At 45.1% G+C, this 25,151-nt stretch overlaps 1 protein-coding gene across 9 annotated transcripts in view; it reads right to left on the bottom strand.

Annotated features, from left to right (window-relative positions):
- LOC144281356 (uncharacterized) overlaps positions 1 to 25,151 on the bottom strand; it is a 687,780-nt gene that overhangs the window by 54,668 nt on the left and 607,961 nt on the right. For 5 of the 9 annotated variants that reach the window (XM_077844325.1, XM_077844326.1, XM_077844324.1 and 2 more), the window contains exon 1: positions 11,385 to 11,915. The exons of the other annotated variants lie outside the window; for them this stretch is intronic. In XM_077844325.1, the coding sequence (XP_077700451.1) occupies positions 11,385 to 11,627 (243 nt within the window). In that variant the 5' untranslated portion in view covers positions 11,628 to 11,915. Of the gene's footprint in view, positions 1 to 11,384; positions 11,916 to 25,151 lie in introns of those variants that run through there. 9 annotated transcript variants of the gene reach the window in all.

The raw sequence follows: 25,151 nt of genomic DNA on the forward strand, positions 1-25,151 counted from the left end.
ATGCCCCCACACCATCCACCACCACATCATCGGCCCCGAGCAAGGACCCAATCTAGCTACCCCCTGTGGGACATGATCAGCCTCCCCGGGGTTCTCTGGATACCCTGCTCCCATCAGAAGCCTGGGTGTCCCATAGAGTACCCAGGGGTTGCAGGGAGGAGGGACGGCAGGGAGCCCCTGACAGTGTGTGAGCAGGTGAGTGAATCAGAGGAACCACTGTGCCCTGCCTCCGCCCACTGTCACTCCTAGAGGGCAGGACACCCTGCACAGGACACCAGGCCCTAAACCAGAGGTACCTGGGCTGATTGGGCCCAGGCTCTGTGGGGGCTGGGTTGACTTGAGCCCCCACCAGTCTCAACACAAAGACTAATGGAATCAGGTCCCCATGGCCCTGGCCAGCCCTGGATTCTGGCCCCAGGCTGAGCAAGCCCTCTCACAGCTGGATGTGGCCTGCAGGGCCCTGGGCGTGCCCCACAGATCCAGGTCGCTGATCTAGGGAAGCCCTGGGGATCCTGGGACACCCCAGTGTGGGGAGAAGAGGGGCAAGCTTGTGGGCCCCACCCACACCCACACCAGGAGGCAGGCTCCTCCAAGTGCTGGGGCCCAAAGAGGCTCCAAGGCCGGGATCCAGCTGCCCTTCAGGGACCCAGCACAGGAGCCCATGAGTTGCAGGTTCAGGTCAGCTCTGATGTCCTCAGTACCATCAATCAGGCTGAAACCTCAGGACACACGCCCCCACCCGGAGTCCACACATGCTCCCAGCTGGGGGACTCCAGCACCTGCTCCCCCACCCTGTGTGATTCTTGCCCTCCCCTTAAAGGACAGAAAGGTCTCCCTCCCCAGGGGAAGACACACAACCACGGCTCTGAGCCCGCTGCTGTAGAAAGTCAATAAAGTGTTGTGGTGCGAAAATGCACAGCCAGCCCGTTTCTGTGTCTCCCAGAACTCTGTGCACGGAGCGTGTAGAGACCCCCAGAGAGAGGAGGGGGCACCACCTTGGCCCCAACAAGCCCGTGCAGGGGCGCCACCAGGCACACACAGCTGAAGTCCCCACGTGCCTTCTAGGAGTCTCCAGACCCACTGCCGGACATGGGAATGTGGCCGAGCTGGAACTTCAAGCTCAGCTGACCCTCCAACTGAAAGTCACTGCACAAGCGAGCCCCAGCACTGCCAGGAGAGCCCAGCTAACTGCCCAGAGACAGGACCAGAAATGATTTTGTGCCAACCATTTCGGGGTTTTTTGGTGACCCAGCCAGAGGATCCGATTGCTGCACGGGAGCTGCATGTGATAGAGACACACACACCTCAAAAGCAACAAAAGTCGGAATCCCCCCAATGTTGTCAGACAGTAGCCAGATGGTTACATACACAACGCTGTGGTCCCCAATAGGATACATGGAAAACGCTATAAACCACGACTGTAGAGGTGCTGGAGCTGTGCCTGCTGTGTTCCAACAAAGAGGGCAGAGGGGCAGGAAGCATCATCCTGAGGGGGGGCCACTCCTAGGAAAGGAAACCAGGTCCCTGTGAAGGCTACGGAGGGTGAAATCCATCCTCCTCTCTTTCTGCTTCTGGTTTTCATCCTAAATACATTTTCCTCAATTATATTAGCAATAATTTACTTTATGTTTTTAAATTTCTTTTTATTGCCATCCAATTTGTATGAATTATTTCTTCAGCAAGGGTGTCATTCAGGAGAGATAAAGATTTTCCCAGACAGGCAACATATAAAGGAGTTCATGACCACTTAACCAGTCCAGTAAGGAATTTTAAGAGGGACTCTTCTAGTGGGGGAAAAAAGAGACCAAAAGCAACAAATACTAGAAAGTACCAGAGAACGTCACCAGAAATACCAACTCTTCCGGTAACACAGAGGCACAAAGTTCATATCTTTGAATAGTCACTCTGAATGATGATGGACTAAATGCTCCAATAAAAAGATATAGGGTGGGATCCCTGGGTGGCGCAGCGGTTTGGCGCCTGCCATTGGCCCAGGGCGTGATCCTGGAGACCCTGGATTGAGTCCCACATCGGGCTCCTGGTGCATGGAGCCTGCTTCTCCTTCTGCCTGTGTCTCTGCCTCTCTGTCTCCCTCTGTGTGACTATCATGAATAAATAAATAAATAAATCTTAAAAAAAAGATATAGGGTATGGAGTAGTTAAGAATCAGGATCCAGGATGCCTGGGTGGCTCAGGGGTTGAGCCTCTGCCTTTAACTCAGGGTGTGATCCTGGAGTCTGGGATTGAGTCCCATATTGGGCTCCTGGTGGGGAGCCTGCTTCTTTCTCTGCATAATTTTCTGCCTCTCTCTCTCTCTCTGTCTCTCTGATAAATAAAATTATTATTAAAAAAACAACATCCATCTGTACGCTGACTACAAGATGCTCACCTTAGACCTATAGACACCAACAGATTGAAAGTCAGGGGATGGAAAATCATCTATCACGCTAATGGATATCAAAAGAAAGCTGGAGGACTCATACTTATACCAGACAAACGAGATTTGAAACGAAACCCTGGGGGACACCTGGTGGCTCAGTGTTTGAGCATCTGCCTTCGGCTCAGGGTGTGATCCTGGGATCCCAGGATCAAGTTGTCATCGGCCTCCCTTAGGGGAGTCTGCCTCTCACTCTGCTATGTTTCTTCCTCTGCTCCTCTGTGTATCTCTCACGAATAAATAAATAAAATATTTAAATTTCAAAAAAGAAAGAACAAATAGTGTAAGAAGAGATGAAGAAGGGCATTATTTCATAATTAAAAAGACTCTCTATCAAGATCAAACAACTAAATATTTATGCTGCCAACATGGCAGTACCTAAATATAGAAAACAATTAACAACAAACGTACAGGAACTCAATGATAATAATACAATGAAAGGGGATTTTTACACCCACTTATTTCAATGGACCAATCGTCTACGCAGAAAATCAACAGGGGAACAATAGCCTTGACAAACTGGACCACAGGGACTCAACAGATATAGTCTGAACATTTCATCCTAAAGCAGAATACACACTCCTTTCAAGTGCACATGGGACATTCTCCAGAACAGATCATATCATGGCCCACAAATCAGCCCTCAACAGGTACAACAGGTACAAGAAGGTTGATATCACACCATGTATATTTTCAGAACACGACGCTATGAAACTTGAAGTCGACAGTTAGAAAAAAAATTGGACAGACCAAAAATACGTGGAGATTATGAACATCCTACTAGAGAATGAATGGAGCAACCAGGAAATTAACAAGGAAATTTAAAACAAATGAAAATGAAAACATGTTTCTCCAAACCTCTGGGATGTAGCAAAGGTGGAGGGGCAAGATGGCGGAAGTGTAGGGTCCCCAAATCACCTGTCCCCACGAAATTACCTAGATAACCTTCAAATCATCCTGAAAATCTATGAATTCAGCCTGAGATTTAATCAGAGACCAGTTTGAATGCTACAGTGGAAAAGTTCGTGATTCTATAAAGGTAGGAAGACGGGAAAAAGAAATAAAGAAACAAAAGGCATCCAAGGGTGAGGGGCCCTGTGAGGAGCCTGGCTATGGCCGGGGCGAGTGCTCACAGGGCAGAAGAGCTCTGTCCTGGGAGAAGGAGGAGCTTCACCAATCTTCCAGGGCAGAATGGCCCCTTCAAGGAGTCAGAGCAGGACCCCAGGAAGGCGGGGATGCCCTAGGGCACCCTGGGACACTAATAGAAACATGCACTCCCAGGAGAGTGCAGCGAGCTCCCTAAGGGCTGCAGGGCACATCCATTGACTGGGGAGCAGCTCTGAGGGGCTCAAGTGGTGGCTCTGCACAGAGGTGTTTGCACGGCCCAGGAGCAGCTTGACAGCGGCGCCTCCTGCAACGGAAGAGGCTCCATTCAGAGGGGGATGTGGAGCTCTGGGAGCAACTTGGAGGAGCTCGGGCGGTGGCTCCACAGTGAGGTGGCTGTACAGCCGGGAGCGAGAATCCAACAGTGCAGGCCCCGGAGCACAGGGCACCGGGACACAGCCCAGGATTCGGTCTCCCCCAGGACAGGCAGAGGCCCAGAGGGCCTAGGACACCAAGGACGTTCCTGTCCAGAGCTGAGCAGATCAGCGGCCCAGCCCCAGAGCCTCCAGGGCCTGCAGATGGACTGCTCCTGTGTTACTGCGGGGGCTGAATACAGGATTCTAGAGCTGGTCGCTGACACTGGGGTTGTTCCTCCTGGGGCCTCACGGGGTAAACTACCCCCACCGAGCCCTGCACCAGGCAGGGGACAGAGCAGCTCCCCCACGTGCTAACTCCTGAAAATCAGCACAACAGGCCCCTACCCCAGAAGACCGGCTAGACGGACAAGTTCCAGGGGAAGTCAAGGAACTTAAAGTATACAGAATCAGAAGATAACCCCCATGTTGTTTTTATTTATGATTGCTTCGCCCTCCACTTCCCCCCTTTCTTTCTTTTTCTTTCTCTTTTTATTCTCTTTTTTCCTTCTTTCTTCCTTTATTCTTTTTCGTTTTTCTCTTTTCTTTCCTTCCTTCTCTCCTCTCTTTTTCTCCTTTTCCCAATACAATTTGTTTTCGCCACTCATCACTCAGCAAAATGACTCGAAGGAAAACCTCACCTCAAAAGAAAGAATCAGAAACAGTCGTCTCTCCCACAGACTTACAAAATCTGGATTACAATTCAATGTCAGAAAGCAAATTCAGAAGCACTATTATACAGCTACTGGTGGCTCTAGGAAAAAGCATAAAGGACTCAAGAGACTTCAGGACTGCAGAATTTAGATCCAATCAGGCCGAAATTAAAAATCAATTGAATGAGATGCAATCCAAACTAGAAGTCCTAATGACGAGGGATAACGAGTTGGAAGAATGAATGAGTGACATAGAACACAAGTTAATGGCAAAGAGAGAAACTGAGGAAAAAAGAGACAATTAAAAGACAAGGAAGACAGATTAAGGGAAATAAACGACAGTCTGAGGAAGAAAAACCTACGTGGAATTGGGGTTACCGAGGGTGCCAAAATGGACAGAGGGCCAGAATATGTATTTGAACAAATCATAGCTGAAAACTTTCCTAATCTGGGAAGGGAAACAGGCATTCAGATCCAGGAAATAGAGAGATCCCCTCTAAAATCAATAAAAACTGTCCAACACCTCGACATTTAATCGTGAAGCTTGCAAATTCCAAAGATAAAGAGAAGATCTTTAAGCAGCAAGAGACAAGAAAATCCTGACCTTTATGGGGAGGAGCATTAGGGTAACAGCAGACCTCTCCACAGTGACCTGGCAGCCCAGAAAGGGCTGGCGGGATATATTCAGGGTCCTCCATGAGAAGAACATGCAACCAAGAATACTTTATCCAGCAAGGCTCTCATTCAAAATGGAAGGAGAGATAAAGAGCTTCCAAGACAGGCAGGAACTGAAAGAATATGTGACCTCCAAACCAGCTCTGCAAGAAATTTTATGGGGGACTCTTAAAATTCCCCTTTAAGAAGAAGTTCAGTGGAATAATCCACAAAACAAGAGCTGAAAAGATATCATGATGACACTAAACTCATATCTGTCGATAGTAACTCTGAACGTGAACAGGCTTAATGACCCCATCAAAAGGCGTAGGGTTTCAGACTGGATAAAAAAGCAGGACCCATCTATTTGCTGTCTACAAGAGACTCATATTAGACAGAAGGACACCTACAACCTGAAAATGAAATGTTGGAGAAAAATTTACCATTCAAAGGGTCCTCAAAAGAGAGCTGGGGTAGCCATTCTTATACCAGATAATCTAAAATTTACCCCGAAGACTGTAGTGAAAGATGAAGAGGGACACTAAATCATACTTAAACGATCTATCCAATAAGAGGACTTAACAATCCTCAATATAAATGCCCCGAATGTGGGAGCTGCCAAATATTTAAACCAATTAATAACCAAAGCGAAGAAATACTTAGATAATAATACACTTGCTTACTTCAATCTAGCTCTTTTTTTAAAAGGTTTTATTTCTTCATGATAGACACACAGAGAGAGAGAGGCAGAGACACAGGCAGAGGGAGAAGCAGGCTCCACGCAAGGAGCCCGATGTGGGACTCGACCCTGGGACTCCAGGATCACACCCTGGGTTGAAGGCAGGCGCTAAACTGCTGAGCCACCAGGGATCCCCTCAATCTAGCTCTTTCTACCCTCGATAGGTCTTCTAAGCAAAACATCTCCAAAGAAACGATACCTTTAAATCATACACTGGACCAGATGGATTTCACAGAAATCTACAGAACTTTACATCCAAACTCAACTGAATACACATTCTTCTCAAGTGCACATGGAACTTTCTCCAGAATCGACCACATACTGGGTCACAAATCGGGTCTGAACCGATACCAAATGATTGGGATTGTCCCCTGCATATTCTCAGACCATAATGCCTTGAAATTAGAACTAAGGTATCCCTGGGTGGGCGCAGCAGTTTGCCGCCTGTCTTTGGCCCAGGGCGCGATCCTGGAGACCCGGGATTGAATCCCACGTCGGGCTCCCAGTGCATGGAGTCTGCTTCCACTCTGCCTATGTCTCTGCCCCCCCCCTATATCTCTCTCTCAGTGTGGCTATCATAAATAAATTAAAAAAAGAAAAAAAAAAGAAAAAAACACACCTTTACTACAATCAAGCAATTGCACTGTTGGGGATTTACCCAAAGATTCAGATGCAATGAAATGCCGGGTCACCTGCACCACGATGTTTATAGCAGGAATGTCCACAATGGCCAAACTGTGGAAGGAGCCTGGTGTCCATTAAACATGAATGGATAAAGAAGATGTGGTTTATGTATACAATGGAATATTAATCAGCCATTAGAAAAGACAAATACCCACCAATTGCTTCAATGTGGATAGAACTGGAGGGTATTATGCTGAGTGCAGTAAGTCAATCGGAGAAGGACAAACAGTGTATGTTCTCATTCATTTGGGGAATATAAATAATAGTGAAAGGGAATATAAGGGAATGGAGAAGAAACGTGTGGGAAATATCAGAAAGGGAGACAGAACATAAAGACTCCTAACTCTGGGAAATGAACTAGGGGTGCTGGGAGGGGAGGAGGGCGGGAAGAGAGGGTGAATGGGTGACGGCCACTGAGTGGGACACTTGACGGGATGAGCACTGGGTGTTATTCTGTATGTTGGTCAATTGAACACCAATAAAAAATAAATTTATTTAAAAAAAAAGTTAAAACAAATAAATATTTATGCTGCCAACATGGGAGTACCTAAATATACAAACCAATTAAGAACAAACATACAGGAACTCACTGATAATAATACAATGACAGGTGATGTTAACACCCACTTACGTCAATGGACCGATCATCTATGCATTAAATCAACAGGGGAACAATAGCCTTGACACACTGGACCATAGGGACTCAACACATATAGTCTGAACATTTCAACCTAAAGTAGAATACACACTCCTTTCAAGTGCACATGGGACATTCTCCAGAACAGATCATATCATGGGCCACAAATCAGCCCTCAACAGGTACAACAGGTAGAAGAAGGTTGATATCACACCCTGTACATTTTCGACCACGACGCTATGAAACTCGAAGTCAACAGTTAGAAAAAATTTGGACAGACCAAAAATACTTGAAGATTATGAACATCCTACTAGAGAATGAATGGAGCAACCAGGAAATTAAAGAGGAAATTTAAAACAAATGAAAATGAAAACATGTTTCTCCAAACTTCTAGGATGTAGAAAAGGCAGTCCTAAGGGGGAAGTAGAATAGCAATACAGGCCTACCTCAAGAAACAAGAAGTCTCCAATACACTACCTAACACTACACCTAAAGAGTCTGGAAAAGGAATAGCAAAAAAAGCCTAAAGACTACAGAAGAAGGGGGAAAAAAGGTGAGAGCAGAAATAAACAATTCAGAAACAACACAGCAGTAGAATGGAATAATGAAACAAAGAGATGGTTCTTCAAAATAATTAAGAAAATGGATCAAGCCCTAGCCAGCCTTATCAACGAGAAAAGAGAAAAGACTTAATAAATAAAATCACAAATGAGAGAAGAGATCACAATCAACACCAGAAAAATTAGACAATTATAAGGGAATACTATGAATGATTATACGCTAACAAACTGGGGGACCTGGAAGAAATGGACAAATCTCTAGAAATGTGCTAATGAGCAAAACTGAAATGGGAAGAAATAGAAAATGTGAGCAGACCCATAATTTGCAAAGGAATTGAATCATCAAGGTACCTTGGTGTATCAGGGGTTGAGCATCTGCTTTGGCTCAGATCATGATCCCGGGGTCCTGGGGAATCATGTCCAACATCAGGGCCAGCTGGAGCCTCATTTTCCCTCTGCCTTTACCTCTGCCTTTCTGTGTCTCACATGAATACATAAATAAAATATTTAAAAAAGAAAAAATATAAAAACTGAGAAAGGACCCAAATAAAATCACAAATGGGAAAAGAGAAATAACAACCAACACTAGAGAAATACAAACGATTATAAGAGAACATTATGAAAAATCATATGCCAGCAACGTTGAACCTGGAAGAAATAGATCAATTCCTAGAAATATATAACATAGCAAAAATGAAAAAGAAGAAATAAAAAACTTGAACAGGCAGATAACCAGCAAAGAAATTGAATCATCAATCAAGAATCTCCCAACAGGAGATGCTTAGATCAATAGAACAGAATGGAAAGCCGAAACAAGATACAAACCTGTAACTCTATGATGCATTAGTCGACCACAAGGCAGGAAGGAATATCCAATGGCACAAAGACAGTCTCTTCAACAAACCCTAACCCTGACCCCAGGATAAGAACAAATGGTGTTGGGAAAACCAGGCAGCCAAATGCAGAAGAATGAAACTGGACCACTTTCTTACACCATATATATAAAAAATAAATTCAAAACGGATGAAAGACCTAAATGTGAGACCTGAAACCATACAAAGAAGAAAAGATAGGCAGCAACGTCTTTGACATTGGCCATTGGATCTTCTTTCCAGATATGCATCTGAGGCGAGCGAAACAAAAGCAAAAATCCTATTGGGAGTTCATCAAATTGAAAAGCTTCTGCAAAGTGAAGGAAACAAGCAATGCTAAAATGCAAAATACAAAATGAGAGGAGATATTTGTAAACAACACATCCAATAAACAGTTAGTATGCAAAATACATAAAGCAAATATAAATCTCAGCATCCTAAATACAAATTATCGAACTACAGATGGGCAGAAGAGATGAATGGACTTTGTCTCTGACAAGACATCCAGTTGGCCACCAGACACACTGAGAGACACTCAGCGTCACCCATCATCAGGGAAATGCAAACCACAATGAGATGTAACCTGACAGCCGTCAGAATGGCTAAAATTAACAGCACAAGAAACAACAGGTGTTGGTGAGGCTATGCAGAAGAGGGAGCCCTGTTACACTCCTGGTGTGCATGCGAACAGGTGCAGCCACTGTGAAAAACAGTGTGGAGGGTCCTCGACAAGTTAAAAATCGGGGATCCCTGGGTGTCACAGTTGTTTGGCACCTGCCTTTGGCCCATGCACAATCCTGGACACCCAGGTTCGAATCGCACGTCGGACTCCTGGTGCATGGAGCCAGGTTCTCCCTCTGCCTGTGTCTCTGCCTCTCTCTCTGTGACGATCATAAATAAAAATAAAATAAAAAGAAATTAAAAATAGAGCTACCCTACGATTCCAAAATTGCACAGCTAGGTATTTACCACGAGGATACAAAAGTAGTTTAGTAGATTGGAAGAGGGACACACAGCCCAGTGTTTCTAGCAGTGTTATCAACAAAAGCCAATCAGTGGATACAGCCCAGATGTCCATCGACAGAAGAATGGGCAGAGACGATGTGGTAAATATACACACTGCGACATCACTCGGTCATCAGAAGGGATGAAAGGAAGCCATTTACAATGACGTGGGAGAAGTGGAAGGGACTTATGCTAAATGAACTCAGTCAGAGGAAGACATATACCAAATACCATACAATTGCATTCACATGTGAATTTTAAGAAACCAAACAAACTGGCAAAGGGGCAGAGGGGGGATGAGAGAAGCAAACAAAAAAACACACTCTTAACCACAGAGAATAAACTAATAGATACCAGAGGAAGGTGGGGGGGATGGGGAATCAGGGGATGGGCATAGTGGAGGTCACCTCTGACCAGAACCAGGCATTGTATTCAAGGGTTGAATCACTATGTGGTAAACCTGATACTATATCATACTGTGTTTACAAAGAGGACTTCAAGTAAAAGTTTAAAATAATAATTGGTAGTATTGATGAAACATGTGTGCACAAGAGATAAAATCATAAAAGCAACTGAAAATCCAGAGTCTTTAGAGCCACAAATCCCCTCCTTAGCTCACCTCAGGAGAAGCCTGCCATGCCTATTCTCACCCCAGGAGAAGCATGGATTTTGACTCTCTGTGGAGGCTGCTGACTTAGTGGAGTCAAGCTATCTTTGAACCCAAAATCTAAATAGAGTGCATAAAACTAAACTGCCCAAGACGCTAGGAATCCCAGTGCAGGCACATGCCAAGACACAAACTCTAACCATACAGAGACATAACCCTAACCCTCCACTTAAGCCTAATGGTAACCTAACCCTTAAACAAGAATTATCACTAATCAAAAACCAAACACAAACCCCAAGACCGAAACACATTCACTGAACCTTCCTGCCAACCCTTACCCTAACTCCTAAACCTATTCTAAACCCTTAACCCTGACCCTTACCTTAAATCTAACCCTAACCCTAACCTCTAACCCTAACCTTATCTTAATGTACTCAAATCCTATTCCTAACCTTAACCTGTACCCTAACCCTAACCCTCTAATACTAATCCTATCTCATACCCCAAACTGTACCCTAATATGTACCCTAAAACTAATCCCTAACCCACTGCCTAACCCTCTCTTACCCTTTTCCAAAACCATACCCTGACCCTGACCTGACCCTAACCCTAACCCTAGCCCTAACCCCTATCCTAAACCTAACCCTCGCCCTAACCCTAAACCCAGCCCTAACTTTAACTCTTCCCCCTAACCCTAACGACTAACCCAAACTCACACCCTAACCCCTAACCCTAAAGGCAAACCTATCCCAACCCTAACTCTAACCATAACCCAAACCCTAATTCCTAACCTCCTACCCTAATTTCTAAAGTCTAAACCCTAAACCTAACCCTAACTCCTGTCCCTAACCCAAACCCCCTTCCTAACTCCTAACCACTGACCCTTACCCTTAACCCTCACCCTAACCTCTAATCCATAACCATAAGCTTAATCACTAACCCCTAACATCTAACCTAAGCCTAATCACCAAATGCCTCCCCTCCCCTGACCCTACAATTCATTCTACCCATTCACTTACCCTATGGTTCTGAGGAGTCCCTTCTGACATGGACGTGGCCCCAACGGTGCCTCCAGTGTCCTCCAGGGGGTCCTGAGGAAGCCGGGCTCCTGTGAGTGCGCACGTGGCCCCATGTGTTCCAGAGTCATAGTCAGCAGGTCCTGAGTACGCCAGGTCTCCTGTCACCGTGGAGTATGCCTCACATCCTCTGGAAGCCTCACAGCAGGTTCTCAGGAGGCCGGGGGCTCCTCTCAGCCTGGACATGGCCCCACGTCCCCCAGAAAACTCACCGCGGGTCCTGAGGAGGCTGTGGGTTCCTGTCAGCCTAGACGCAGCCCCATGTGTCCCGAAGCCAAAGTGCAGGTCCTGAGGAGGACGGGGGTCCTCTCAGTCTTGACGTGGCCCCATATTTTCCTCAGCCTCACCATAAGACCCGAGGAGGCTGGGGGCTCCTGTCAGCATGGACGGGGCCCCAAATCATCCCAATCCTTCACAGTGTGTCCTGAGGTGGCTGGAGACTCCTGTCAGTGTGGATTCGGCATCCACATCTTTCTTAGGCCTCACCGCAGCCTCTGACAAGGCTGGAGTCTTCTGTCCACATGAACGCATCCCCATATGTCCCGAAGTCTACACCAGGGGTCCTGAGGACATCAACGTCCAGTTGTGTGGACGTGGCCCCACATCCTCCCGAAGCGTCATCGCTTGTTCTGAGGTGGCCGGGCTCCGGTCACTGTGGATGCAGCCCCCAGCTTCCAGAAGACTCAACTTATGTCCTGAGGGGCCCGTTAGCTCCTGCCAGAGTGGACGCTGCGCCACATTTTTCAGAAGCCTCCCCGCGTGTCCTGAGGCAGCCCAGGGGCTCCTGTCAACGTGGATGTGGGCCCACATCTTACTAAACCCTCCCGCGGGGCCTGCAGCAGCCCAGGGGCTCCTGTCAGGGTGGGTGAGGGCCAACAATTTCCTGAAGCCTCACTGTGTATTCTGAGGAGACCAGGGCTCCTGTCAGTGTGAACGTTGCCCAATATCCCCCTGAAGGCTCCACGCAGGTTCTGAAGAGGCTGTGGCTCATCAGCGTGGATGTGTCCCCACGTCTTCCTCAGGCCTCCCCAGGAAAGGCTGGCTCCTGTTAGTGCAGGCAGAGGAGGCCTACTGTGCATGCATACACCCTGGGCGGTGCCTGGGCTCAGGCACCCCCTGTGGGATGCTCAGACGCCGCAGGAGGCTGCAGGAGGCAGCATGCCAGTCCGGGTCCCACCTCTGCCTCCTTCCAGGCTCCAGCTGTGACCTGTTACCTTCGGAAACGTCTGATTCAAAAGGAGCCCAACACCTGGTTTCCTCAAAAATACTTAAGGAGAAGGAATTGGAGCCCAAAGACGCGAAATGAAATGTGGACCAGACTTTTACCACGTCCTGCAAAACTCACTCAACCCTCTTCCACTGTGGGCGGGACCACGGGCTGCTGCAGCAGCCTTGGAAACAGTGTGGAGGCTCCTCAGCAAGTTACAAATAGAGTCACCCTGCGACCAGCAGGTGTACGGCCTGGAGCTCACTCTGAAGATACAGATGCAGTGAGATGTGGGACAACTGCACCCCAATGTCCACAGCAGCCGGGTCCACAGTAGCCACACTGTGGGAGGAGCCTCGGTGCCCTGTGGCAGATGATGGATAAAGAGGATGGGAGATAGATGGTGGTCATAGAGAGAGGAATGGTACTCAGCTATCAAAGAGAAGGAAATCTTGCCATTTGCAATGACGTGGGTAGAACTAGAGGGATCATCTTAAGTGAAATAGGTCAGTGGGAAAAGAGAATGACCATGTGGTGTCATTCATAGGTGGAATTAAAGAAGCAAAGCAGATGAACATCTGTGAAGGGAAGGAAAAACAAATAAGATGAACACAGATGCAGGGAATACCGATCTTAACGATAAGAAACGAACTGAGTGTCGCTGCAGGGGAGGGGATGGTGGAGGGAATAACAGGGGACCGGCATGAAGGAGAGCATGTGATGTCACGAGCAATGCGGTTATCTCCAACTGGTGAATCCCTGAATTCTTCCTCTGAAAGTATAATACACTATACATTAATTAATTGGGTTTAAATTAAGTTAAAAAATCAGTTGTATCAGAGCACGTTTCCTTCTAGACTCTCTGTTCTGCTCCTTCAACTTATGCTGGGACCAACCCTCATGGGTCTGGTTTGTTTAAGTAGGCATCAGGCCTCATCCATGGACCAGCCCAGGGCTGGAACTCACAACCCCGAGATCAGGACCGGAGGTGAGGTCAGGAGTCGGAGACTTAACCGACAGAGCCAGGCGGGGTCCCGAGGACAACACTGCTTTATCCTGTCTCTGTGACATCATTTGAAATAGGAAAGTGCTGCGTCCTGCTCTGTCCTGCTTCTCCAATACTGATTTGCTGTCCAGGGTCATTTGTGGGGGCAGATGGATGTTATGGGGTTTTTTTCCTATTTATAGGATCTGCCACCATGACTTGACAGGAATGACATTGAAATTGACGGTGGCTTCAGGAACTGCGGACATTTTCACAAGATGAGGCTCCCAACCCACGAGCCCAGGACAGCCTCCCAGAGCCTGGTATGGCTAAGTGCACAAGTCTTGTGCTCCTTTGGTTCAGTCTCATTATTTATTCTCTGTGATGCTCCTGAGAAGGGAGTCACATCCGTCATTTCCTTCCTGAGTGCTCATTGTCAGGACACAGCAAGCCCCACAATAGAATAAAAACTGAGCCCAGGCCAAGGGCAGGAAGCCCCTATTAGAACAGATCTCAATGCCTTTGAAGGCCCCATATCAAAATGTAAACAGAACTTGAGGAATTGCTCCAGCCCTTCGGAAGTACCCCGAGACCAGCCCTTAAAACTAAGGTAAAACCCAACTCGGGGTCCCAGTCCCTGCTCTGCTGTGTCAGGTATACTTGGACACAAGCTCAAGCTTGTAAATAAACTCTCATGTGTTGCATTGGTGTCGGCTTCTCAGTGGTTTCTCGGATTTGCAATCTTGGGCACAACAATCTGAGATAAAAAAACAAAACCAAAAGAAGCTCGGACACAGGTAGAGTAAACGCAGGGTTTTGAGAGAAGCGGCGGAGACCCAGGGGCTTGGCAGCTCTTCTCTGGAGGCCCCAGCCGACTGGGGCGCGGGATGCTCTGCCCCAGAGCCAGAGGACCCAGAGACCCCACCTGCATCCCGCCCATCAGGGCCGGGTCTCAGGAGCAGCACAGAGCCACCCGCTGAGCCCAGATGTGCTGATGCCCACCCGCCTCTGACCCCCACAGGTGCATCTCCCAGGCAGATGTGCACCTGACAATCAGCGCCACGGCCCATCCCCAGATCCCACACAGAGCATTTGCTGCCACCAAGTTATTGGACCACAGAGCCTGCAGAGCTTTAGCTCTGCCTGGAAAGTAGGGTCTAGATTCCTTGTACTTTGTGCTTTTTTTCATTTATTTTCTTTGATTCTTTTTTATTAATTGCCTTATTTTAATTTTTATGTATGTACCTTTTATATATTTTATTTTTATTTTCATAGTACTTTAATTGTGTTTATTCTTTTTAATTTTTTTTTCAATTTATATATGATAGTCACAAACAGAGAGAAAGAGAGAGAGAGAGAGGCAGAGACACAGGCAGAGGGAGAAGTAGGCTCCATGCACTGGGAGCCCGATGTGGGATTCGATCCAGAGTCTATAGGATAGTGCCCTGGGCCAAAGGCAGGCACTAAACTGCTGCGCCACCCAGGGATCACTTTAATTGTTTCTATTTTGGGATTTAGAATCTTTTAACAAGCAGGCCAAAATAATCGGTTGCTTTTTTTTTTTTTTTAACCTTTTAAAGTATTTTTTTTTTTATTGGTGTTCAATTTACTAACATACAGAATAACACCCAGTGCCCGACACCCATTCACTCCCACCCCCCGCCCTCCTCCCCTTCTACCACCCCTAGTTCGTTTCCCAGAGTTAGCAGTCTTTACGTTCTGTCTCCCTTTCTGATATTTCCCACACATTTCTTCCCCCTTCCCTTCTTTTCCCTTTCACTATTATTTATATTCCCCAAATGAATGAGAACATATAATGTTTGTCCTTCTCCGACTGACTTACTTCACTCAGCATAATACCCTCCAGTTCCATCCACGTTGAAGCAAATGGTGGGTATTTGTCATTTCTAATAGCTGAGTAATATTCCATTGTATACATAAACCACATCTTCTTTATCCATTCATCTTTCGTTGGAGACCGAGGCTCCTTCCACAGTTTGGCTATCGTGGCCATTGCTGCTAGAAACATCGGGGTGCAGGTGTCCCGGCGTTTCATTGCATTTGTATCTTTGGGGTAAATCCCCAACAGTGCAATTGCTGGGTCGTAGGGCAGGTATATTTTTAACTGTTTGAGGAACCTCCACACAGTTTTCCAGAGTGGCTGCACCAGTTCACATTCCCACCAACAGTGTAAGAGGGTTCCCTTTTCTCCGCATCCTCTCCAACATTTGTTGTTTCCTGCCTTGTTAATTTTCCCCATTCTCACTGGTGTGAGGTGGTATCTCATTGTAGTTTTGATTTGTATTTCCCTGATGGCAAGTGATGCAGAGCATTTTCTCATATGCATGTTGGCCATGTCTATGTCTTCCTCTGTGAGATTTCTGTTCATGTCTTTTGCCCATTTCATGATTGGATTGTTTGTTTCTTTGGTGTTGAGTTTAATAAGTTCTTTATAGATCTTGGAAACTAGCCCTTTATCTGATATGTCATTTGCAAATATCTTCTCCCATTCTGTAGGTTGTCTTTGAGTTTTGTTGACTGTATCCTTTGCTGTGCAAAAGCTTCTTATCTTGAAGAAGTCACAATAGTTCATTTTTGCTTTTGTTTCTTTTGCCTTCATGGATGTACCTTGCACGAATTTACTGTGGACGAGTTCAAAAAGGGTGTTGCCTGAGTTCTCTTGGATTTTGATGGATTCTTGTCTCACATTTAGATGTTTCATCCATTTTGAGTTTATCTTTGTGTATTGTGAAAGAGAGTGGTCTAGTTTCATTCTTCTGAGTGTGGATGTCCATTTTCCCAGTACCATATATCGTAGAGACTGTCTTTCTTCCAATGGATAGTCTTTCCTCCTTTATCGAATGTTAGTTGCCCATAAAGTTCAGGGTCCACTTCTGGATTCTCTATTCTGTTCCATTGATCCATGAGTCTGTTTTTGTGCCAGTACCACACTGTCTTGATGACCACAGCTTTGTAATACAACCTGAAATCTGGCATTGTGATGCCCCCAGATATGGTTTTCTTTTTTAAAATTCCCCTGGCTATTCGGGGTCTTTTCTGATTCCACACAAATCTTAAAATAATTTGTTCTAACTCTCTGAAGAAAGTCCATGGTATTTTGATAGGGATTGCATTAAACGTGTATATTGCCCTGGGTAACATTGACATTTTCACAATATTAATTCTGCCAATCCATGAGAATGGAATATTTTTCCATCTCTTTGTGTCTTCCTCAATTTCTTTCAGAGGCATTCTATAATGTTTATGGTTGAGATCCTTTACCTCCTTTGTTAGGTTTATTCCTAGGTATCTTATGCTTTTGGGTGCAATTGTAAATGAGGTTGCCTCCTCAATTTCTCTTTCTTCAGTGTCATTGTTAGTGTATAGAAATGCCATTGATTTCTGGGCATTAATTTTGTATCCTGCCATGCTACCAAGTTGCTGTATGAGTTCTAGCAATCTTGGGGGGAGACTTTTGGGTTTTCTAGTTAGAGTATCATGTCATCGGCGAAGAGGGAGAGTTTGACTTCTTCTTTGCCTATTTGAATGCCTTTAATGTCTTTTTGTTGTCTGATTGCTGAGGCTAGGACTTCCAGTACTATGTTGAATAGCAGTGGTGAGAGTGGACATCCCTGTCTTGTTCCTGATCTTAGTGGAAAGGCTCCCAGTGCTTCCCCATTGAGAATGATATTTGCTGTGGGTTTTGCGTAGATGGCTTTTAAGATGTCGAGGAATGTTCCCTCTATCCCTACACTCTGAAGAGTTTTGATCAGGAATGGATGCTGTATTTTGTCAAATGCTTTCTCTGCATCTAATGAGAGGATCATATGGTTCTTGGTTTTTCTCTTGCTGATATGATGAATCACATTGATTGTTTGACGAGTGTTGAACCAGCCTTGTGTCCCAGGGATAAATCCTACTTTGTCATGGTGAATAATTTTCTTAATGTACTGTTGGATCCTATTGGCCAGTATCTTGGTGAGAATTTTTGCATCCATGTTCATCAGGGATATTGGTCTGTAATTCTCCTTTTTGGCGGGGTCTTTGTCTGGTTTTGGAATTAAGGTGATGCTGGCCTCATAGAAAGAATTTGGAAGTACTCCATCTCTTTCTATCTTTCCAAACAGCTTTAGTAGGATAGGTATGATTTCTTCTTTAAACGTTTGATAAAATTCTCCTGGGAAGCCATCTGGCCCTGGACTTTTGTGTCTTGGGAGGTTTTGGATGACTGCTTCAATTTCCTCCCTGGTTATTGGCCTGTTTAGGTTTTCTATTTCATCCTGTTCCAGTTGGTAGTTTGTGGCTATCTAGGATTGCGCCCATTTCCTCTAGATTGCCTAATTTATTGGCGTATAGCTGTTCATAATATGTTTTTAAAATCGTTTGTATTTCCTTGGTGTTGGTAGTGATCTCTCCTTTCTCATTCATGATTTTATTAATTTGAGTCTTCTCTATCTTCTTTTAAATCTGGTTGGCTAATGGTTTATCTATCTTATTAATTTGTTCAAAGAACCAACTCCTGGTTCTGTTGATCTGTTCCACATTTCTTCTGGTCTCGATTTCCTTGAGTACTGCTCGAATTTTTTTTTTATTTATTTATTTATTTATTTATTTATTTATTTATTTATTTATTTATTTATTTTAGTCACAGAGAGAGAGAAAAGCAGAGACATAGGCAGAGGGAGAAGCAGGCTCCATGCACCGGGAGCCCGACGTGGGATTCGATCCCGGGTCTCCAGGATCACGTCCCGGGCCAAAGCAGGCGCTAAACCGCTGCGCCACCCAGGGATCCCATGCTCGAATTTTAATTAATCTCTTCTGTTGGGTGTAGGATCTATTTGCTGTTTTTTTCTAGCTCCTCTATGTGTAAGGTTAGCTTTTGTATTTGAGTTCTTTCCAGTTTTTGAATGGATGCTTGTATTGCGATGTATTTCCCCCTTAGGACTGCTTTTGCTGCATCCCAAAGATTTTGAACGGTTGTATCTTCATTCTCATTAGTTTCCATGAATCTTTTTAATTCTTCCTTAATTTCTTGGTTGACCCTTTTATCTTTTAGCAGGATGGTCCTTCACCTCCATGTGTTTGAGGTCCTTCCAAACTTCTTGTTGTGATTTAGTTCTAATTTCAAGGCATTATGGTCTGAGAATATGCAGGGGATGATCCCAATCCCTTGTTATCGGTTCAGACCCGATTTGTGACCCAATATGTGGTCTATTCTGGAGAAAGTTCCATGTGCGCTTGAGAAGAATGTGTATTCAGTTGAGTTTGGATGTAAAGTTCTGTAGATTTCTGTGAAATCCATCTGGTCCAGTGTATCATTTAAAGCTCTTTTTTTCTTTGGAGATGTTTTGCTTAGAGACCTATCGAGGGTAGAAAGAGCTAGATTGAAGTCACCAAGTATAAGTGTATTATTATCTAAGTATTTCTTCACTTTGGTTAATAATTGATTTATATATTTGGCAGCTCCCACATTCGGGGCATATGTTGAGGATTGTTAAGTCTTTTGTGGGATAGATCCCTTAAGTATGATTTAGTGTCCCTCTTCATTTCTCACTACAGTCTTCGGGGTGAATTTTAGTTTTTCTGATATAAGGATGGCTACCCCTGCTTTCTTTTGAGGACCATTCGAATGGTAAATGGTTCTCCAACCTTTTATTTTCAGGCTGTAGGTGTCCTTCTGTCTAATATGAGTCTCTTGTAGACAGCAAATAGATGGGTCCTGCTTTTTTATCCAGTCTGAAACCCTGCGCCTTTTGATGGGGTCATTAAGCCCATTCACGTTCAGAGTTACTATGGACAGATATGAGTGTAGCGTCTTCATGATATCTATTCAGTCCTTGTTTTTGTGGATTGTTCCACTGAACTTCTTCTTAAAGGGGAATTTTAAGAGTCCCCCTTAAAATTTCTTGCAGAGCTGGTTTGGAGGTCACATATTCTTTCAGTTGCTGCCTGTCTTGGAAGCTCTTTATCTCTCATTCCATTTTGAATGAGAGCCTTGCTGGATAAAGTATTCTTGGTTGCATGTTCTTCTCATTTAGGACCCTGAATATATCCTGCCAGCCCTTTCTGGCCTGCCAGGTCTCTGTGGAGAGGTCTGCTGTTACCCTAATTCTCCTCCCCATAAAGGTCAGGATTTTCTTGTCTCTTGCTGTTTAAAGATCTTCTCTTTATCTTTGGAATTTGCAAGCTTCCCTATTATATGTCGAGGTGTTGAACGGTTTTTATTGATTTTAGGGGGGGATCTCTCTATTTCCTGGATCTGAATGCCTGTTTCCCTTCCCAGATTAGGAAAGTTTTCAGCTAGAATTTGTTCAAATACATATTCTGGCCCTCTGTCCCTTTCGGCGCCCTCGGGAACCCCAATTAAACGTAGGTTTTTCTTTCTCAGGCTGTCGTTTATTTCCCTTAATCTATCTTCATGGTCTTTTAATTGTTTGTCTCTTTTTTCCTCAGTTTCCCTCTTTGCTATCAACTTGTCTTCTAGGTCACTAACTCGTTCTTCCACCTCGTTAACCCTCGTCGTTAGGACTTCTAGTTTGGATTGCATCTCATTCAATTGATTTTTAATTTCTGCCTGATTAGCTCTAAATTCTGCAGTCATGAAGTCTCTTGAGTCCTTTATACTTTTTTCTAGAGCCACCAGTAGCTGTATAATAGTGCTTCTGAATTGGCTTTCTGACATTGAATTGTAATCCAGATTTTGTAACTCTGTGGGAGAGAGGACTGTTTCTGATTCTTTCTTTTGAGGTGAGGTTTTCCTTCTAGTCATTTTGCTCAGTGCATAGTGGCCAAAAGCAAGTTGTATTGGGAAAAAGAGAAAAAGAGAGGAGAGAAAGAAGGAAAGAAAAGAGAAAGAGAAAAAAAAGGGAAGAAAAAGAAAAAAAAAAACGAAAAAAAAAGGGAAGAAAAAGAGAAAGAAAAAGAAAGGAGAAAAAAAGGGGGTGGGGGAAGGATACAAATCAAAAAGCAAAATAAAACAAAAACAAAAACAAACAAACAAAAAAAGAACCACCGGGGAGTATCTTCTGATTCTGTGTACTTTAAGTCCCTTGGCTTCTCCTGGAAGTTGTCCGTCTAGCTGGTGTTCTGGGGGAGGGGCCTGTTGTGCTGATTTTCAGGTGTTAGCAGTTGGGGGAGCTGCTGTGCCCCCTCCTGGTGCAGGGCTCAGTGGGGGTTGTTTACCCCGTGAGGCCGCAGGAGGAACAGCCCCAGTGGCGGGGCAGCTCTGGAAACCTGGATTCAGCCCCCCGCAGGAACTCCGGAGCTCTCTGTCTGCAGGGCCTGGAGGCTCCGGGGCGGGGCCGCTGATCTGCTCAGCTGGGGCAGGAGCGTCCTTGCTGTCCTGGGCCCTCCCGGCCTCTGCCTGTCCCGGGGGAGGCCGGATCCTGGGCTGTGTCCCGGCGCCCTGTGCTCCGGAGCCTGCGCTGGTGGATTCGCGCTCCCGGGCCACGCAGCCCCCTCCGCGGAGCCGCCGCCCGAGCCCCTCCGAGCTGCTCCTGGAACCGCGCAGCCCCCTCCGCACGGAGCCTCTTCCTCTGCCCGAGCCCCTCCGAGCTGCTCCCGGGGCCGCGCAGCCCCCTCCGCGGAGCCGCCGCCCGAGCCCCCCCCGAGCTGCTCCTGGAACCGCGCAGCCCCCTCTGCACGGAGCCTCTTCCTCTGCCCGAGCCCCTCCGAGCTGCTCCCGGGGCCGCGCAGCCCCCTCCGCGGAGCCGCCGCCCGAGCCCCCCGAGCTGCTCCGGGTCCCGCCGGGTCCCGCCGTGCGCGCTGCAGCCCTTAGGGAGCTCGGCGCACTCTCCTGGGGCGCAGTTGCTGTTACTGTCCCAGGGAGCCGGAGGGCATCCTCGCCCTCCTGGTTCCTGCTCCCACTCCCCACGAGCCCCTTTCCGCCCGGGAAGGTTGGTGCAGCTCCTGCTCCTCCGGGACGGGGCTCTCCTGTCCTGGGGACACTCGCCCCGGCCTCAGCCTGGCTCCTCGCGGGGCCTCTCCCCCTTGGAGGCCTTTGTTCTTTTATTTCTTTTTCCCCGTCTTCCTACCTTGATAGAAGCGCGAATTCTTCTCACTGTAGCATTCCAGCTGGTCTCTCTTTAAATCTCAGGCCGAATTCATAGATTTTCAGGATAATTTGAAGGTTTTCTAGGTAGTTTGGTGGAGACAGGTGATTTGGAGACCCTACTCCAATCGGTTGTTTTTTTTTTGTTTTGTTTTTGTTTTTATTTTTGTTTTGGGAGGGCACCTGCTATTGTTTTTCTTGGTTTTTCTTTTTCTTTTTTTCTTCCTTCTTTCTTTTCTGGAAAATATAATGAGATGGAGAAATTCACCTGCATAAAATAAAATGAGGTCTACTCACATCCAGGAAGTTCATCAATACACATATATGATGTCTAACTACAGTTTAAAACAATGATTATAAAAATAGCAGCTGGGCTGGAAAAAGAGCACAGAAGAAAACTAGAGAAACCTTTACTGTAGAAATAAAAGAACTAAAATCTAGTCAGGCCATCGTTAAAAATGCTATAACTGAGATGCAGTCCCAAGAGGAAGCCTTAAAAACAAGAAAGGTTATGGACCACAGAGACAGACGTAGGGAAGTCAGCCACTTATTAAAACAATAACATTCATACCATAGGAGACTCAGATGAAGAGAGAGAGAAGGTCACCTTGCTGAGACATTAGAAACGACAAATACCCACCATTTGCTTCAACGTGAATGGAACTGGAAGGTATTAAGCTGAGTGAAGTAAGTCAATCGGAGAAGGACAAATATTGTATGTTCTCATTCATTTGGGGAATATAGATAGTAGTGAGGGAATATAAGGGAAGGGAGAAGAAATGTGTGGGAAATATCAGAAAGGGAGACAGAACATAAAGACTCCTAACTCAGGGAAATGAACTAGGGGTGATGGAAGGGGAGGAGGGTGGGCGGTGGGGGTGAATGTGTGATGGGCACTGAGGGGGGCACTTGACAGGATGAGCACTGGGTGTTATTCTGTATGTTGGGAAATTGAACACCAATAAAAAAATAAAATTATTATTAAAAGAAAGAAAGAAAGAAAGAAAGAAAGAAAGAAAGAAAAAAGAAAGAAAGAAAGAAAGAAAGAAAGAAAGAAAGAAAGAAAGGAAGGAAGAAAGAAAGAAAGAAAGAAGAGTGGCACCTGTGTGGCTCAGTTAGTTAAGCTTCTGCCTTAGGCTCAGATCATGATCCAGGTCCCAAGGCACGCTCCCTGTTTTGCAGGGAACCTGCTTCTCCCTCTACCTCTGCCCCTCTCGATCATGGTTTTTATTTCCTCTCTCTCTCAAATAAATAAAAAAATCTTTGAAAAAGAAACAAACAAACCCAGAATGAAGAGAAATCTCCCATGTAGAAGAATTTCAAACAATTTGTGCAGACATTCCACCGTCAAGTTCATGAGCATACCTTCACACTCATATGTGCGGAATACACATAGTAACTTCCTTCTACAGAATATAATATGAAAAAGTCAAAGTAATATTGATAATGTAATAATAATAACATAATTAATAATAATAATAAAGAATCAGTTTACTACGGAGAAAGCTGACAAACATTACCTCAGCAAGATGATCAGATCGATACCAAGACTGATAAATCATGTTGATAGTATCTATCCTTTATATGATATAATGAAAATGGCAGTATATCTCTGTATATAATCCACAAAAACAGTTCAATCATGAGATAAATGAAAGACATGTCCCAACTGAGGGAAATTTTACAAAATACTCTACTTCTCAAAGTGTTCCAGTTCAAGAACAACAAGGAAAGGCTGAAAGACTGTCACAATCCAGAGGAGCCTAAGAAAACAGGAAGACAAATGGAATGTGATATGAGGGATGGTAACTTAGCAAAAACTAAGGAAATCTGAATAAAGTATGGTCTTTGGTTAATGTGACTATTTTAATATTGATTCATTAGCTAATATTTGAACCATACTAATATATCAATAATTGGAGAAATTGAGAGCAAGTGCTTGTGAATGCACTGTACTATCTTCTCAATTTCCCTATAAATCTTTGTTTTTTTCCTAATAAATAAGATTTATTTTTAAAATTGACTTAAATGAATCAGGATCCAAGTGTGAAGACATTTTAAGAATAGTTGAATTAACTTTTGCCTTATTCTTAAAGAGTTCCTTTGATGGAAACAAAGTAAGAATTTTAGATCAGAAGGAAAGAAAAACACTTATGAACACGTATAATGCCTCCTCAACCTGAAAAGCAGGAAAGGATAATAAATAGCAAAAATCAGAAAAAATACTTGTATTATAATAGACACCATATTGCAAGTGCATTTAAAATTAGCAATGCATAACATTTATTTCCTTGACATTTGTCTTCCAAAGAGTTCACAGTGTTTCAGTGTCAGTTGAAACAGGGGAAGAATCTCAGGGAAGAATCCTTTACATAATAATAGGACCATTGGTAATAATGTCTCTCAGTTCTTTCCAAATCAATAAAGATGCATTTCCTGATAAGTGACTGAAATGTGAAGAAAGAGATGAGAAACCCTCATCCCTCTGAACTACTTGTGTCAGAATATTTTAACCATAGTACTACGGATAGTAGTAAATTATCCTTATTAACAGGAAATACGTCTCACATTGGAATCTGAGCAATCAGATGTACAGAGAAAAAACGCTTTGATTCGCTCCTCATCTTTTAAAGACAAAGGAGAGGTTTTCTATGTACAAAGTCAGTTGTCAAGATGGCCTTAGGGAATAAGAGTCTGCAGCTTCGAATCCCGCTGCACAGCTGGGACACCCACGCTCCAGGTCTTCCTGATCCCCATCACTGGGCCTGTCCCCCAACACAGGATGCCACGTGAGGTCATTTGCAATTGCTCTCTTAGGAGCTCTTGGGAAGGGGGAAGGAGCTAGATAGGATGGGAAAGGACGCATGGAGGCCGAGAAAATTAAGGCCATTCCAATTTAAATTCAGCATTAGCACACGCCCAGACATCCCAGGCCCCTGTGAAGAAGAGCTGCAATTTACATTGCTTCAGTTACAGGAAAAAAACAAAAGTTTACAGCTTAATGTCCTAGAAAGCCCCACATAAGTATCAAATCTGAGCCCAGGCCAAGGGCAGGAAGCCCCTATTAGAAGAAGCTCAATGCCCTTGAAGGCCCCATATCAAAATTTAAACATAACTTGAGGAATTGCACCATCCCTTCTGGAGGTCCCCGAGACCAGACCTTAAAACTAAGCTAAAACCCTCCTCGGGGTCCAAGTCATTGTTCCGCTGTGTCGGGTATACTTGGATAGAAGCTCGAGCTTGTAAATAAACCGTCGTGTGTTTGCATCAGTGTCGGCTTCTCGGTGGTTTCTCAGATTCGCAATCTTGGGCACAACAGTCTGAGAAAAAAAAAAACAAAACCAAAAGAAGCTCGGACGCATGTAGAGTGAATGCAGGGTTCTGAGAGAAGCGGCGGAGATCGGGTACTGGGGGTCTCTTCTCTGGAGGCCCATGCAGACTGGGGAGCGGGATACTCAGCCCCAGAGC

The sequence above is a fragment of the Canis aureus genome, chromosome 12 (assembly GCF_053574225.1).
Source record: "Canis aureus isolate CA01 chromosome 12, VMU_Caureus_v.1.0, whole genome shotgun sequence".
Taxonomy (NCBI): Eukaryota; Metazoa; Chordata; class Mammalia; order Carnivora; family Canidae; genus Canis; species Canis aureus.